This window comes from Gobio gobio (genome assembly GCF_949357685.1).
Source record: "Gobio gobio genome assembly, chromosome: 17".
NCBI lineage: Eukaryota > Metazoa > Chordata > Actinopteri > Cypriniformes > Gobionidae > Gobio > Gobio gobio.
In genome coordinates, this window is record NC_137110.1 from 5,410,615 (window position 1) to 5,429,251 (window position 18,637).

General features: G+C 39.1%; 1 protein-coding gene across 1 annotated transcript in view; it reads right to left on the bottom strand.

Annotated features, from left to right (window-relative positions):
- The window catches only part of angpt4 (angiopoietin 4), a 72,434-nt gene that overhangs the window by 11,147 nt on the left and 42,650 nt on the right, over nucleotides 1-18,637 (bottom strand). The window contains exons 2-8 of the mRNA XM_079841649.1: nucleotides 14,744-14,893; nucleotides 14,218-14,339; nucleotides 6,367-6,599; nucleotides 2,904-3,016; nucleotides 2,677-2,778; nucleotides 392-558; nucleotides 164-294 (exon numbers count right to left, since the gene is read on the bottom strand). Coding sequence (XP_079697775.1) covers nucleotides 164-294; nucleotides 392-558; nucleotides 2,677-2,778; nucleotides 2,904-3,016; nucleotides 6,367-6,599; nucleotides 14,218-14,339; nucleotides 14,744-14,893 — 1,018 coding nt within the window. The remainder of the gene's footprint in view (nucleotides 1-163; nucleotides 295-391; nucleotides 559-2,676; nucleotides 2,779-2,903; nucleotides 3,017-6,366; nucleotides 6,600-14,217; nucleotides 14,340-14,743; nucleotides 14,894-18,637) is intronic.

Below are 18,637 nucleotides of genomic sequence, written 5' to 3' on the forward strand. Positions count from 1 at the left end.
GACACCTAGTTTTCCCAGTTGGTCTCCCATCCAGGTACTGACCAGGCTCAGCCCTGCTTAGCTTCAGTGGGAAACCAGTCTTGGGCTACAGGGTGATATGGCTGCTAAGGTGGGTAAATAGGGCCCAATATGTTTTTGAAAGAGATAATGTGCAGTAGCTCACCTCCGGTCATCATGAGGGCGCACTTGCAAACGCACTTGTCATTGTCAGCATCACGAGTGCTGAAGCCTGTGCCATTTGATGCTAAGCTACTTTGCTGTCCTGATGTTCCGCTGTAGCTCCCTAGCAAGAGCCTGGAGAAAGAGAAAAAAAATCAAAATTACGATTAAGACATGTTGCCGAACATTATCACATGATCTGAAATATCTCATTACAGTATACAGGTGATACCTGTACTGCTGTTTTTCACTGGCCAGCTGAAACTTGTCATACTGTGCAAAGGCACTGTTCTCCTCCCAGTCCATAAGCTCCACTCGGAGGGAGTACTGGGCTTGACTGGTGATCAGGTGAACAGCCTCATTACCCAACCAGTGCTCTCCACTAGGATCACCAAATCCCTGTGAGAACAACATATAATTAAACTTACGCTGCGTTCCATTCATCTTGTAAAGTTGGGATTTCAAACTTCCTATTTGGGAAAGCAATAAATCTGCACTTGAGTCAAATCACCTTCATTTATATAGCGCTTTTCACAATATAGATCGTTTTAAAGCAGCTTTACACTGATAATAGGACATTAATGGAAGAGAGATTGTTTTGGCTATACATCAGCTCTAGAAAAAAGTTATTGTCCAGCTAAAGTACGTTTTTGATTTATTTAATTTCCGTTGTAAATAATCATTAGTTGTTTACTTTGGGGCCACTTACACAACAGCATTTACAAACAAAATAGAAAACTCTGAACATTTTCCAACATAAGACTGTATATAGTTAATAATGCCTCAAATGCATCAAAAAGTCCAAGTTTCTAGTGCAAAACAAATCAAATGATCATCTCTGTTGCCATTTTGCTTCTTTGTACTTCATCTTCTTATCACAACACTTTATGGTTAGATATCAAGTAGTAAAATCCCATATCTGACTTTGAATCAAACACGGCTGTTTTGTTTTCTTGAAATAAATCGGTACACTGTCAATCTTTCAGTACTTGTTTCCCAGAAAAGGGACTTTTTCAGCTTTTTAAATAGATGTCATTTGGCACAAGATTAACAATAAAGGTGGAAAATTGCAGTATTGATTTCCACTTCTGCGGTTTCACAGAACTGCCCGTTTTAAATCCATTTCAGCATATTTAAGCATTTAAAATATCAGAAAAAATGTGCCGTCATTAAATACACAATGTGCCAAACATTTAATCTACTACCAATGATTCCAATCTGTCACGTACAATTTTAGACTCTGTGCTTCATTGTGCTTTGGCCAGTTTTTGAGTTTGTGTCATCAGAATTATGTCAAGCTTTTAATCAAGTCTTCCCAGCACAGGCAGAAAAAACATTTCTTAAATGTCACCATTATCTTTAAAGGGGTTGTGAACTGAGAAATCTAATTTTCCTTGAGCTTTTGACTTATAAGAGGTCATCATACTATAAGAATACCCTGTAATTTTAAGAACTGAAAACTTCCTTGTTAGTCCAAAAACAGCTTCTATTGTAACTAAACCCAGAGAACGACTCGTTGTGGAATGTGCCTATTTATGACGTCATAGATCGGGGTCTCCAAACGTGGTCCTGGAGGACCACTGTCCTGCAGAGTTTATCTCCAACCCCAAATAAACACACCTGAACCAGTTCTGGACTCCGGTTCAAAACAAATCTCTTATTTACATTGTGTTTGCGCTGTTAGTTATGATGAAAGCATTTGTGAGAGAGCAGAAATCGAGTTACAATGACGAGATCACAGCATTCATGAGCTCGACATACAAAGATCAATGCTCAACCTTTCATGCCACAATCTAAATATAATGCCATAGATCTAAATATAATGCCATAGATCTAAATATAATGCTATAGATCTGAATATAATGCTATAATCAACACTTTTCACGATTAGTTAACCTTGAGAGCTATAATAGTAAAAAGGAGTGAGTTCCACATATAATACTTATTTCATATGCAAAAATGTCAGCCAATAACAGCAGTGGGCGTTTACACTGAAGTCTCACAGCAGCCAATCACAGCAGTGGGCGTTTACACTGAAGTCTCACAGCAGCCAATCACAGCAGTGGGCGTCAGTGTTGCCAAGTCCCCCCCTGAAACGCGATTGGGCTTGTTTTGGGCTAGATTTGAGTAGCAATTGGGCAGTTTTTGTTGTGAAAACCTGGCAACCCTGGTGGGCGTTTACACAAAAGTCTCACAAACACGCTCCTTCAAAGAAAGAGTTTAAATCAGAGGCTAAAATCAGGGTAGGAAAAATGCCTTTTTATTTCTAATTTATGAAAAAAAAAATTTATGTAAAAGTCATACTAACATTATAAGTGCACCCCAGGAAACATTATAAAACAATGCAGTTCATGACCCCTTACATAATCAATAAAGAGCTTCATCATTGTCTACAAATGCAATAAGTAACATTTGTCTGTGCAATGGCATGCTGTTACAGTGTTCTGTGTGGTTGCTTGACAGTCTTTCACAGTCACATGTAAATGTTATGTGATTTTTGGCTTGATGTCCACTCACCAGTTTGTAGTCTTTCCAGCCTTTCTGGAAGTTCACACTTCCATTAGCTCTGCGTTGGAATACTGTCCAGCCACCTCCACTTGTCACCATATCACAAAAGACCTGTCAGAAGCATATGATACATCTCAGTCTCACTCTCTTACATTTGCGCTGTTCCTCGTTCTGTATGTCACAGCCAAGATATATCACACTGATTCCCCATACTTGTGAAAGAACGCTTCCCACACCTTGGTTGGCTCCGTCATGTCTCCGATGTAAATGTGATAGACGCCGCTGGTGTTGTGGCCAGATTTATAGGCCTCGGCACAGTCTCGGAAGCGCTGCTCGTCTGGTGAGATGCCTGTGAAGGAAAAATATAGTGTCACTGGGGTTCAGAATTTGATTCGAAGGGAAGAAACATAATCATACAATAAAAGCCATTCAGTGGCATAACCATTCTAGACAAAATTTGTGTAAAGCCAGCATGTTATCTGTACATTATTTAGTATAATAAAATAAAATATTTAGTGTTGTGCTCCATAATACAATTTGCAGAGTTATTATCATTAACGAAAACTAAAAATATTTAAAAAAATATTTCAATATATTTTGACACAAAACTTTTAATTGAGTGTTCAGAGTGGTCCAAGACCCTAGGACCCGGCAAAGACACCCAATGTAAGGTATTTTCAAAAGGGTTATGAAATATTTAGAATTTTGAATTTAAGTTGAAAGAATGTGCTTACATTATTAATTATTTATTGATAAAATCAAGTAATTAAAAAAAAAAAAAAATCTCATAAAAAATTACATACAATTTTTTTTAAATAATTTTAGGGCTTCGGGTCATTTTGACCCACGAGGGAAGGATTTGTTACAAAGTGCGAGGGAAGGATGAGGGTTAACTGAAATTAAATACAATATGAAAACCTTAACATCCCCCTGTAGTCAATAATTTTATCCCATAAAACTCATTTTTGATCACCAAAATGACATATTCAAAAGTTTTTCCCTGTGAAAAAAAAATTCTTCATGCCTTAAAATATCTTGAATGTAACTGCACCCTTGTTTCATTTAGTATAAGCGGAATCATGAATATAATGAATATAATGTAAAAAAAATTACATTTCCTTATGCAATCGCCCTTCTGACCCCAAGGGACTTAAATGTAAACCTACTTGAGGGACGTACAAGGGTTAAAAACACCACATAGGCATATAAACACCATTAAAAACTTGATTTTCACCACTGAGGGACTTTAAACTTATTTGATTGCAGTTACTTGCTAAGAGAACGTTTTAAATTTCTCTTTAGTTTAACCCTCTGGTGCTCTTCGTTTAGGGGATGCATTGGTTGTCTTCTCGGTCATAAGTGACCGGACACCTAAAAATGTAACTTCCTCTACCCCAGTAAAACCAATGCAATTTATTTTTCTTCAATAATATTTTTTCTTTTTAAATTTGTATTTTGAGATGATTTGATGGTATTTTTTTATATTTATGCAATAGTCTTATGGTCTATTTTTGCCATTGAAAATTATACAAACATTTCTTTGTAATTTTTGTGTAATTTCTTTAATTATTGCAGTATTTCAGGTTAAAATAGAGACTAGTCCTTCAAAATATTTTTTTAAGGCAGATTAGCGCCCTCTTTTGGAATTATTTAAGAAATCATGCAACCAAGGGTTTAATCACTAGAGGTCTCTATGGAGAGGCTTGAGAATTCCCTAGTTCTGTTTTGAACACATTTAATGATTTTTTTTTTTGTGTTGGATTTGAATATTTATTTAAAAAATCTTAAAGACTATTTATTATAAAGTTTTAGATTTTTTCGTTGTTGTTAGAAATATAGATTTTTTCTGTGAATTTGTGTTTTTGCAGATTTCCCATTCATTTCCTATGGTGTCATTTTTGACCGAAGAGCTCAAGTGGGAGTATTTTTTTTTACGACTACTTAGCATGCTGGAATCATGCCCTTAATTTTTTTGTGTGTTTACATACCTAATGCTAGAAAAGTCACCAAGTTTATATCATTCTGATGAAGCTGTGATTTTTTTAAATTTCAAAACAGAAAATGTTCCGGTCGGAAATGACCGAAGAGCACCAGAGGGTTAAGTGGAAGTACTAAAACTTAAACTGAAATAAAGATTAATAGAATTTTATAAAAACAAAAACTAATTAAAAAAATATTTTAAAAAGACAAAAATGCAATAAATACTATAATAGCATATTAATGATAAAATAGTAAAATAACACTGATGTGAAAATGACCTCATTAGCATAGAAAGAAGGTGGCAATGACTTAAAATATCAATAAATATGTGTAGTGCAGCGCTAAAGCAGCACATTTAGCACCGGGTTCAGATGACCTGCTGATGATTAGTCGTTATGCTGTATGATGCTGGTTTTTGGGATGAAACATCACATGCTAAAGTTGTTTTGTGGATTCACCACACACTGTGACACAACCAAACGACTTCTCTGGTTTCTCTTGTCAAAAGAACCAGATTTATATTCATCACATGTCCTCGACTTTTCAAATAGAAAGCTAGTGGTCTAGTTTTGGGATGAGTCATTTAAACATTAAACACAATGTGTTTGTTCATCTGAGAGAGAGTTTATTTGAAAACATTTGGTTCTTCGAGTGAACCTCCTCACAGACATTTATAAAATGACATGTCTTCTGTCCATATAAAATGCTGCAGTCTTGATTTAGCTTATCAGTGCGTGTTGTGACGCATGTGAACTTCATCCAAGACATGAGAGAACGCTGCCAAAGACATCACTAGCGAGAGCTTATCCCCTTTCTCTCCATGAATCACGGCTGCTCGATTTATCATTAGTGTCCCAGTTAATTAACCAGAACTTTCAGGTCATGTTAAGAATCTGCCACCAGATTTAAAAGCTGCTGTGAGCCCAAGATTCAGACATGACCGTCATTCTCAGACAAGTGACCTTACATTAGAGCTGCACAATTAAACGTTCGAAGATTGCGATCTCGATTCAAACACCCACATGGTCTCATTCCTAAACCATTCGCCTGTGTCTAAAACCTTTGACAAAATCACAGCGAACATTCAAATCTGCGTTGGCGCGGCCGCTGACTCAGAGAGAGCAGTTGTCATGTTTAGGTATGAAACGGCTTCACAAACGGTCTTTTCATATTATCACAGAAGTACTGGCATAAAAGTTTATAGTTTGGATATAAACTACGGAAGCCATCAAAATAGAGCATCACTTATTTGTAAGTAACTTAAAGGGGCACTTCAGTGCTGGAAAGATGAATGTGTATTTAAACTGGGTCATTTATGTAGTAGAAATGTGAGATTATTTTTGAATTTGGTGCCTTCTAGACTGAGAAAAGAAAATGTATTTTTGCCCACCATTACACCGCCCCCACCGTCGTTTTGTTTTTCATAGTAATACACTCATTTCGTTCAGTTGATCTTTGATCTGTCCGCCTAAAATACATTTTTGGTGATGAGGATGAAAGAGGAAGGGAGGAGATAGCTGGATCACATGATTTTGTTTGAATAAGAAATGAATGTATAAAATCCAATTTTTATAATATTATATATAAATTGTGACGTAGTTAATCTGTTTTTTTTCTTTCTTTCTTTTGGGTAGTATAAGTTCTGAATGGCCGGCGGTAACTTAAAAATGTAGTAGACTGCAGCTTTAAGTATATATTTTTAAAGTTGTGTGCTCTTACCTGTCCCAGAAGACACCATGCCAATAAGTGTGTGTACAGACTTCATGAGCTGCTGATGCTGTCTTTGCAGGGCTGAGTTGTTGCTGCTGGCCGCTCTCAGCTGTCTCTCCAGAGCCGTAATGGCAGCTGTCTGTCTCTTCACCAGGTCCTGCAGTCGCTCTTTCTCCTCCCTCATGTCCTCCAACTCCGTCCTCTGCTGTGACTCCAGGACTAGGACCTTACTCTCCAAACGACTGGTGGAAACAATAATGTATTCATTAATAACCTTAAAGAACACCTATTATGCCCCTTTTTACAACATGCGATATAATTCTCAGGTGTCCCCAGAATGTGTTTGTGAACTTTCAGCTCAAAATACCCCACAGATAATTTATTATACCATGTTGTAGATGCATATTTTTGAGTGGAAGGAAAAACAGGTTTTCATGCATGTATCTTTAAATGCAAATTAGATTAGATTAGATTCAACTTTATTGTCATTACACAAGTACAAGTACAAGGCAACGAAATGCAGTTTAGGTCTAACCAGAAGTGCAATAGCAGCAAGTGCAGGATATACAACGTTTGCATAAGTGCAGGACATGGATATGTACTGAGTATATATAAATATGTTATAAATAGAGAGATGGTTATTACTATAAACAGAATTTACAGGTGAATATGTACAGTGAATAATATACAGATGGTTAATACTATAAACAGAATTTACAGGTGGATATGTACTATGAATATAATATAATATAATATACAGATGGCTTTTACTATAAACAGAATTTTACAGATAGAGGTATACAATGATATGTTAGGCTAAAATGAGGAATATGGCAATGGATTAAGGTAGTGCAATAAATTATGGACAGAAGCTATCCGAAAAAAAGTGTAAAAGTGCAGTGGAAGTGATTGCATATTACAGTTAGAAGTACGGTGCAAAATACAAATGTAAACAGTAGGTACTGTAAATAACAGTCGGCAGTGCAAATGAGCATAATCCAGTTACGGTGTGGTAGTGCAAAATGCATAAGTAAACAGTTGTGACTCTAATAAACAGTCGGTAGTGCAAATAACAAAGTGAAGGTGGATGTGAGGTAGGAGAGTTATCAGTATATGAGGGGAGTGGATCAACGGGGGTTTGAGTTCAGTAAAGAGACAGCTCTGGGGAAAAAACTGTTCTTAAGTCTGCTGGTCCTGGTCCGGTGGATCCTGAAACGCCTGCCGGAGGGCAGGAGAGAAAACAGTCTGTGGGCTGGGTGCGAGGAGTCCTTGAGGATGCTGCGAGCTCGATGCAGACAGCGTTTCCTCTGGATGTGTTCGATGGCAGGCAGTGGAGTCCCTGTGATGCGCTGGGCAGTTTTCACCACCCGCTGCAGTGCCTTGCGCTCCGCAACAGAGCAGCTCCCATACCACACTGCCACACAGTTGGTCAGGATGCTTTCTATTGCGCACCGATAGAAGTTCACCAGGATAGCCGAGGAGAGCTGATTCTTCCTCAGTGTCCTCAGGAAGAAGAGGCGCTGGTGAGCCTTCTTGACCAGGCTGGAGGTGTTGGTCGTCCACGACATGTCCGCCGAGATGTGGATCCCCAGGAACTTGAAACTGGAGACACGTTCAACAGCCATTCCATTGATGTGGATGGTGTCGTGTGTGCCTCTTGACTCCTTCCTGAAGTCCACGATGAGCTCCTTCGTTTTGGTGGTGTTGAGGAGCAGGTTATTATCAGCGCACCATGTGGCCAGGTGCTGGATCTCCTCCCTATAGGCAGTCTCATCGTTGTTGCTGATGAGACCAATCACCGTTGTGTCGTCCGCAAACTTGACGATAGAATTAGATCCATACACAGGCTTGCAGTCGGCGGTGAAGAGGGAGTAGAGAAACGGACTTAGCACACAGCCCTGTGGTACACCAGTGTTGAGTGTGATGGATGTGGAGCAGGTGGATCCTGAACGAACATTCTGGGGTCTGTCAGTTAGGAAGTCCAAAATCCAGTTGCACATTGAGGTATTGATGCCCAGGTCTCCAAGTTTGACTATTAACTTGGTTGGGATGACAGTGTTGAATGCTGAGCTGAAGTCAACAAACAGCATGCGTGCGTAAGTGTTCTTATTGTCCAGGTGAGTGAGCACAGAGTGCAGTGCCATGGAAACGGCATCCTCTGTGCTCCTATTGCTGCGGTAGGCAAACTGGTGTGAGTCCAATGTGGATGGTAGAGAGTCTTTTAGGTGTTCCAGGACCAGCCGCTCAAAGCACTTCATGACGATGGGTGTGAGTGCTACAGGACGGTAGTCATTAGGGCACCTCGGGTTAGAGTGTTTTGGCACTGGCACAATGGACGTGCGTTTAAAGCATGAAGGTACAGCTGCTTGGGCAAGAGACAGGTTGAAAATGTCTGTAAAAACCTCAGCGAGCTGCTCCGCACATGCCCTGAGAACACGACCAGGGATGTTGTCTGGTCCAGCAGCCTTGTGCGCGCTGATCCGGCTCAGTGACTTGCAGACATCTGTGGAGGAGAGTGTGATTGGTGGGTCAGCTGAGGGTTTGAGCTTGGTGGCAGTTTCTCTGTTGTCTCTTTCAAAACGAGCGTAAAAGTGATTTAGCTCGTTCAGGAAGTTGACATCAGTGGCTGCGGGGGTGGAGTGGGTGGGTTTGTAGTCACTGATGGCCTGGATGCCCTGCCACATGCGTCGAGGGTCAGAGTTGGAAAAGTGACCCTCTATCTTTAGCTTGTAGCAGTGCTTGGCCTTTTTGATGCCCCTCTGAGCTGCTGCTACCCGCCCCCTATTCAGAAGAGGGCGGAGCCGTTACAGCTCGTGCCATGGGACAATATCATCTCTATCGCGGTCTCGTTCACTTTGGATTTTGGTCGGTAGGAGGTAAAATTGTTGAGCCGCGAGATAAAGTTGTATGCAAGCTATGTAAAATACAGTTAGCATACCATTCGACCACTAGCAACATGAGGTCACATCTCAAAAATGTGCATCCAAATGAGCATGGCATAATGTGTGGAACTCCAGCTAAACAGTCACGTCTTGACACTTACTTTGCATCGCCCGCCACAAGCTCTTTGTCTGCAACACGACAAGAGGCCATAACGGAGAAATTAATTTCGTTCATTTGTAAGGACATGAGACCGCTCAGTGTCGTGGATGGGGCAGGCTTCAGGGAGTTCTGACAAGCAATGGAACCGAGGTACCATATCCCTAACAGAAACATTACTAAAGTGTAGGCTACTGTACTGACTGAATAGATATTGCATGAATAAAGGATAAATGCACTGCTTCCACTGGTTTGATTATTTACCGTTTCATGTGAAGGAAAAGTTCCATGTTTACCACAGCACAGCTCGCTCGGAGCGTTCAATATGCTGTAAAACTTCAATTAATATTAATAATATTTGTTTCAATCACTGAATGAAGCTTGCTATATTTGGGACAAGAGTCGTGACCTTAACCTGTTTGCAAAAAAACTCTTGATCAGCTCTCAAAATGTGTTTGTTCATTTAAACCGTTATGCGCAGAGAGCGTGAGGGTGAGGGCGAGAGAGAGAGTGAGGTCTGTGGTCTTGGCCATTAGTTGATTTACTTGTTTTTGTATAGGTAATACGTTGTCAAATATTTTTCAACTTAAATAGACTACCTATACAAGTAGTTATGTCTCTTTGTATTCATTTGTCCTGTTATTGACGTAATGCATTGTTTTTCATTGACAAAATGCGCAACCAGATGTTCGAATAGTTTGAATAATCGTTTTTTTTTAGGGAATATTCGAAAGTCATTTTTGAGCAATTTTGACAGCCCTAGTACAGACTCTGCTGACACATTTATGTTCAAACACTATGTAGAAGTGAATTTTGCATAATAGGTCCCCTTTAAATGTTCACTATTTACAATTTTTTCAGTAAAATATCCAAAAACCACTATGCCAGTGTTATATATTTTGTTCAGGTGAGTACTTACAATATCCCAAATGTTTCCAACTATTTGTAAATCGTGATAAAATTGCTATTTTAACCAAGGAACCGGGATGTGTGAGGAGTCGCCAGTCAATTGCGTCATATCTGTGTTACCCTCGGTTTCTGGTTTTATTTTGCAGAAACGCTTTACTCTCACTGCAGTGTGAACAAGTGTCATAGCAACCGCCGAGAGAACACACAGAGTAACGTCACAACATAATTTTCAACACACTCAGATGTATCTAATATGATAAACAGAGCTGCGTTACCTCACACTCATGACCGAAAAAGAGGAAATGGCGCCGACGACTGTGGCATAATAAAAGTCCCGCCGACGACTATGCCATAATAAAAGAGTGTTCCGCTCTTCTTAATAACACTCGCTCCAGCGGTTCCTCAGCTCCACAACACTCTACATACTACAGTAACGTTAATAATCGCATCCATGAACATTATTTCTTGGGTCCTATCCCGATTCTTTTCCACCGGCTGTGAGGTGAAGACCACATGTCCCAAGATTCTGCGCTCAAACTTGCCATCATCAAACTACACCTTTGTTTTGAATAGGCAACCTCTAGTGGATGGAAAAGTTACATAGTGCAGCTTTAAGTCAAATGAGAAACCTTTTCAAAGTATCTCCACATGTTTCTGAGAAATGTCTTAGAGAGCAGGAATGGGACTTTTACATTAGGATGGACATTTCTGAACTAATTAATGGTGTTTGCAACCATTCGAAACATTTACATCTAAGTATTACTCTTTACCCATCCCTCACCATGAATTTGACCAAAAAACATTAGCTTTGTTGAGAAGAAGTGTGCTATTGTTTTTGGAATACCATAGCAAAATTGGTGGAATACCCTAGTAACCACCCAGAACACCCTAGCAATGTAAAAATGTGGTTAGTTCTGCATCAAAATAAGCGCAAGTGCCATCCATATAAGCATCATACAGTATCAGCACATTTGATGTCATAAGGGTCATATCATCTTGAAATGGCCAACTATTGTTAGACTGTTGCTCTAGCTGTTTGCTTGCTACTGTCTAGCGGATTGCAGTGTCATGTGAAATAATCTACTGCACTTTGGGCCTTTGGGAAATGGAGATACAGATTTCCATCAGCGCTGAGCTGAGCTTTATGTAGATTCATGATCTAGTGTCTGGATCAGTGGAGATGGCATGAATCGATCAAATCAAATTTACAGCTGCACAACAATGAGCCACTGCTACAAAAACGAGTTCCTGAGGAGCTCCGCAAAATCCCGCAGACTTCAATCTGTGAGTGATTTAGTGAGAGGGAGAGTGTGTGAACGCTGAAAAATAACACCACCCGAGGGTTTGAGGACGAAAATAACTGGGAAGCAAAGCAAAACTTCATCGAGCCATGTAACTGGAGGCTTGCTTTGTTAAATTACAGTAGATATAGTCATTAAGCATGCTTTTGCTGCTAGTGGTTCTCCATGCTTATATGTTTATAAATTGTTCATGATTGATTACACAAATAGTTGTCGCACAATCGATTGGCAAGGACTGTGGAAATCCCTTGCCAGAGTTTGTAATGTGTACACAATGCTGAGCAATTGTTTGCTGCTATTATACTATGAAGCTGACCCTCGCTAAACCCGCATCCATTCTGGGAGCAATTACGAACACTTTCACTTGCACAGTTGTAAGTCGCCTTGGAAAGGTCGAAAACTCTGTTCTCACTCATACGGACAAACATGAAATATTCAATAGCTCTGGCTCGTAGCGATCCGCTATAATTACGTCTGATGCCCCCATGCAGCTAAAACATCACTCGCTACACAGTTCAATTGGTCGTCAAAGTTGAATGACAACAAGCGTTATCTGGTTAATCTAGCGAGAGCCAAGTACAAAGCTTTCTGGGAAAACCCTTTGTCCCGCTCTGGAAGTGTGCAAAGGAAACTTGCCTGGGGTCTGCTTTGTGTGCTGTGCTTACTCCGTAGTTATTAAACATTACAAACAATCAATTAAGTGGCTGATTATTTCCCTTCACAAAACCTTTCCCCCTGCAGTGCTCTCAGAGCTGGCCGACTATGGGAAAATATCGGTTTGAGAACAACAAGAGAGACAAAAGTTGTGCGAGTGTGCATTTGCAGATGTGTTCCGACCCTTAAAAATGACTCGCACTGGAAGATCTTATTGCGTTGTGATTGTTCTGAGTTGTAATGAGCACGATTACATAAGTCCTCAGTTATGACAGTATCAGTTGTATCTTTGATGATTCTCCTATGACAATATCATGGGAGAAATCTCAAATGAGAGAATTGTTGACATAGAGTAGGAGTATAGAGCTATAAAATGATTGTGGAAGAATTTGGTCAATTTCTCTCAATGCTTTTTAGGACCAACAATTGACGTATATTGTTTAGGTTGAAACATTCACATTTAAGGGGTCATGAACTGCATTGTTTTATTGTTTTATAATGTTTCCTGTGGTGCACTTATAATGCTGGTATGATATTTACAACAGAAATGGTCATAATTTACAAAAAAAAGATTTTTTTCTACCCTGAATTTAGCCTCTGATCTGAATGCTCTGTGTGAAGGGGCGTGTCTGCTCTGAGACTTCAGTGTAAATGCCATTGCTGTGATTGGCTGCTGTGAGACTTCAGTGTAAACGCCCACTGCTGTGATTGGCTGCTGTGAGACTTCAGTTTAAACGCCCACTACTGTGATTGTCTAACATATTTGCATATGAAATAAGTATTACATCTCTTGTAAAGAGAACTCTCTTGAAAACTTTTAACACATTTTTACTATTACAGCTCTCAAGATTAACTAATCTAACTAGTGTTGATTATAGCATTATATTTAGATCTATGGCATTATATTTCGATTGTGGCATGAAAGGTTGATCATTGTAGCCGATCCCAGACATGTTGAGCTCATGAATGCTGTGATTGCAACTCGATATCTGCTCTCTCACAAATGCTTTCATCATAACTAACAGCGCAAACACAATGTAAATAAGAGATTTGTTGATTATTACGTGACTCAGTCTCTGATAAACTCGCACTGTTTGATTGACAGCTCCAGCGATTGTAAAGGGAGCGTTCTTTGATCGCTTTCTATATATAATTTAATCAAAGTTTAAATAACAGATTATTTTCATCCTACTAAGAGACACAATGTGAAGTTGAGCGTTTAGTCACTGGTTTGATTTACTGACACAGTCACAGACAAAGAACATCTGACTGTACATGAATCATTACGTATCAGAAATAACTGATCTCAGATCAGGCATTAGACTGTTACTCGCATGTTGTGGCATTATTGTCGAGTCCATCTCGTAAAATTCTGTTTGCAAAGCGTGCGGCGAAATTGCGACTGATTTCCCAAAGAATCCACAGTGAAAGGTAGCGAATACTAATAAATAATGCTCAACTGAGACATTCACACTTTTGAAAATAAATAAGCTCATTCCCAGCATTAGGATCCTTTGGAAGGTGATGTTAATTTTAGTCCAGTGATCCTGTATCGCTCTTCTCTCCTCATCATCTCACTAACACGCCAGTGGGCGGGGCCAAAGTTGTGATGATGAATAAGGCATTGATTTTCTTCTGCAGAGGCGGTCTTTCACCGATGTCATAAATAGGCACATTCCACAACGAGTCGTTCTCTGGGCTTAGTTACAATAAAAGCTGTTTTTGGACTAACAAGGAATTTTTCAGTTCTGAAACTTACAGGATATTCTTATAGTATGATGACCTCTTATAAGTCAAAAGCTCAAGGAATTGATTTCTCAGTTCATGACCCCTTTAAACTCTCTTTAATGTGACTAAAACATTTGCAGTTTTTAGTGTACATTGCTCTTGTAAAACAGAAAAAAAGAAATAAGAGAAATAAACAAAGATATGAACTAAATAGATAATAAAGTCTTACCTGTTTTTGTCTTGAAGTTTTGATATTTCTGAAATCTGCGTTAAGAGCTCCTTCTCCAGTTTGTTTGTTGACAATGAATTCTCTAATAACTGAATTGCAATTCTTGACGTCTGGTTTATAACCTTCAGATGGAATACAATAAAAAAATATTGGAAATGACAGAAAAGTATTTTGTACCCCAGTGATATGTTGGGAAATATTAGTACAATTTAAAACTGAATATATTTATTAAAATTTAATTTATTCCTGTGATCAAAGCTGTATTTTCAGCATCATTACTCCAGTCTTCAATGTCACATGATCCTTCAGAAATCATGCTAATATGAGGATTTGCTGCTCAAGAAGCATTTCTTAATATTATCAATGTTGTGCTGCTACTTTTATTTAATTCATCCTTGCTTAATACAAGTATTAATTTACACTACTCCAAACTTTTGAATGTGAGTTGTACTGTATGTACATATGTTTAATTGTTTTTAACGACACTGATGAAGTATTTATTCCTGCATTTCTATGATGTGATTACCTTGGCCTCAACCACATTGAGTTTTCTGGTTTGCTCAGCGGTCTGGGTGAGCAGATTTGTGCCGATCTCCAGCATAGTGGCCGTCTGGTTATGGACAGCATCAGCTTGAATATGCACCATCCCCGTCTTCTGCTGGATGTAGTTTTCTAACTGTTGAGCAACGGAAAGATAATTATCATATTGCATTTTGCTTAAAAAAAAGTGTTGAATGACCCTCAAAGCACAATACACGTCAGGAGTTCTTGACAGAAGGAGGAGAATGAGATTTATTCTCTTTATATTTGTTGTAAATAGTCACTGTTTTATGTGTATTTCCAGTATCATGGCCTTTGTTTGCATGTACAGTTGTGGTCAGAATTATTGGCACCCCTGGTAAATATGATCAAAGATAACAGTAAAAAAAGGGCCCTATCATATAATTAATTGCGCCATTGACCAACAAAAACCTGGTCTAAAGTCAACAGCGCAGTATTTTTTGTGTTATTTAAAGGGCGCGTAGTAATATGCACAATGCACGTACACTCTGCTTATTACAGGCACACAAACATTTTTAAATATTAAAATAAAAGGATTCCTTTCTGGAGAAGCGTTCAGTCTTTCCACTCGCGAGTTCCTCCATGTAAATAGCGAATCCACCATGGCGCGAATGCAACTGGCTTTTAAAGGGAATGAGAGATGAGATTCTGATTGGTTTATTGCACGTTATGTCTAAAAAAACACCCATGACTCACTAAGAGACTAGGGACAAACCCTTTAGACCATGCGTGCCGATAGTTTTTTCCATCGTTAAACTAGCAAAAGTAGATTCAGACTAAGTGTACCTGCACCATGAGCTTCAGACCATGAGCTCAGATCATTAAAATATGGCCCAAAATCTGCATTGTTTATCCGTTTGATCATTCATTAAAACGATTCTCAGCTCTTCTCTTCAGTTCATCACTCATTCTCTATAGGGTTCAGGTCAGGGACTGGGACGGCCTCAGTGACACATTTCTGTCTGGATTTTGATGTTTGTTTTGGATCGTTGTCCTGATGGAAGATCCAACCACGGCCCTTTATAAGATTTCTAGCAGAGGTTGTCAGGTTTAGATTTTTTATCTGTTGGTATTTGCTAGAATCCATGATGCCATCTGTCTGAACAAGATGTCCAGGACCTCCAGCAAAAAAATAGGCCCATAACATTAAAGATCCAGCTGTGTATTTAACCCTGGGCATGGGGGACTTTTTATCCCTGTTTGCACCATCTGGTAAGTTTGCTGCCAAAAAAATTTTTTTAGCTTCATCTGACCACAGAACCAGGTCCCGTCTGAAGCTCAAGTCGTGTCTGACACTGAATCTGCTGGAGTTTGTTTTTGGACGAGCGAGGACGAGTTTTTCTTAAACCCTCCCAAACAACATGTGGTGATGCAGGGGCTGTTTGATCATTTATTTTAGTCTTTCTGACCCCAAGACTGAACTAATCTCTGCAATTCTCCATCTGTGATCCTCTGAGAGTCTTTCTCCACTCAAACTCTGCATTAGGACGATATACACACACATCCTCTTCCAGGCAGATTCCTAATATCTTTAGTTGATTAGAACTTCTTAATTATTGTCCTGATGGTGGAAATGGGGATTTTCAATGCTTCAGCTGTTTTCTTACAGTCACTTTCTATTTTGTGAAGCTCAACAGTGTTTTTGCGGCACATCTGAACTACTGTATATTCTTTGGTTTTACTCATTGTGATGATGATTAAGGGAATTTGGCCTTTGTGTTTCCTCATATTTATACTCCTGTGAAACAAGAAGTCATAGCTAGACAATTTCATGCTCCTACTCACCCTGGTGTGCTAAAAATGTAAAAATATTAGTCGATGAAAAAATATTTGACTTAATTCTATTAAAATTATTGGGTTGCCAACAATTGTAGAAAAAAGTATTTATTTTATAATGTGATTTTCCCCTGACTTTCAATTATTTTACTTCAAAGGTTAGATAAAGGTGAAAGGTTAGATTTTTTGCGTAGTTTCGAATGAAAGATCAAAAGGATAAACAATGCAGATTTATTTTTACAGCCATCTTTGATCATATTTACCAGGGGTGCCAATAATTCTGACCACAACTGTAACTAAATACAGTAGTTCCATTTGTCATTTCATGATTCAGAAGGGTCTTACGAGGGCCCCTTTTGTGGCTGTGATTTGTCCTCGATGCTCTCAAAAGCTGGACAGTTTATCAAACACAGTGTTTTTTTCCCTGGCCAGTGGGTTTTAATTCCTCAGGGAGATGATCCAGTGCCAGGCAAAGGTGCGGTATAGTGACCCTCTTAGTCCCAAAAGACTCTTGAGCTCTGCAAAAATAAATATGGCATCACCAAGACCGCCAGGCCCCTGAGAGAAGGACTAATGAAGGATCATTTTACCACAATGGAAATAAACAGGTTGAACCCTGAGGGAAAGGCATGTGCTTTATGTGGTCCGTCAGAATAAAGATGTAGAGACTGTGTGTTAGAAATATATAATAGTGATATTTCAATTTCTCCAAAGCACACTCAATGCCCTGGCATTTACGCTTCTGTTTATTATAGTCATAATTAAGACATGATGGTTGATTTACAAAAATTAATTAACGTAAACAAGAATGCAAAAGGTTGGGGTTTCTTCTGTTGCTGTTGACTCCCCAAAGACGCAGTGTGCCCTGACCGATTAATTGACCCGAGCTTCCTGCCTTGGATTAAAATCACATAGGACGAGTCCAGCTTGGGAACGCTGATCTGGATTCAGTTGGATCAGCTTTACAAGCATAAACCAAAACCAGATGTTTCATCTCAGTTTGACTGGAGCTTCCTGTGATGTACTGTAAGTCACCACCAGCAATGTGAAGGTAAAGCGTTTCGGAGCTGCTTTCTGCTGACTAGCGTTTGAGTCATGGCAATCTGCTGCACACAGTCCCGACACGGACGATCATTCACATGCACCGCAGATGTTTACAAGAGATCACTTCAGAAAGACTGTGTTGGGTTGTTTGCTTCATAAAGATTCATGCAGATTACATCATTTTCAAAAACATAACAGCATGAATTCCAGTAAGCGTTTCGTGATGGCCTCTCACAATGACAATGAATCATGGTTTTGTTTTAAAACTAGTTACTATTTTGTCATTTAGCTGACAAAGAGATTTACAGTACGCTTCCAGAAAAACCTGGGGTTAAGTGTTTTGCTCAAGGGAACATTGGTAATAGTTCATGGATCAACCCTTGTGGGGTTTGAACCTATAACTTCTCTGTTAACAGCGCAGATTGAGCCACTAGAATATATTATGGGTTACATGAGGACACATACTGAATTACAAGGCTTGACAAAAAAAAATACCATCATAGTTTAGTATTACACATACATTTCATCAATATTGATTTTAAATGTAACATTTATAAGTTACCAACAAAATATTAAGCAGCACAACTGTTATAGCACAATAAAATCATATGTATATATATTAGGGCTCTCAAAATTAACGCGTTAATAACTCATTAACGCAAATTCATTTTAACCTCACTAATTTTATTAACACGTGATTAATGCAGCGCACATTTTCTGTTTGATCCGTGGCCTAGCCCGTAGTTGGAGAAATCGAGAGCAGCCATAGATGTAAAGGATGCAGCAGCAAACAGACATAGGGAAAGAAAAGGGCTAACATTAAAGGGTTAGTTCCTCAAAAATGAAAATTGTGTCATTAATGACTTCCCCTCATGTCGTCCGACACCCGGAAGACCTCCGTTCATCTTCAGAACACAAATGAAGATATTTTAGTTGAAATCTGATGGCTCTGAAAGGCCTCCATTGGCACAATGCTCTTTACACTCTCAAGACCCATAAAAGGTACAAAGGACGTCGTTACAAAGTCCGTCTCACTACA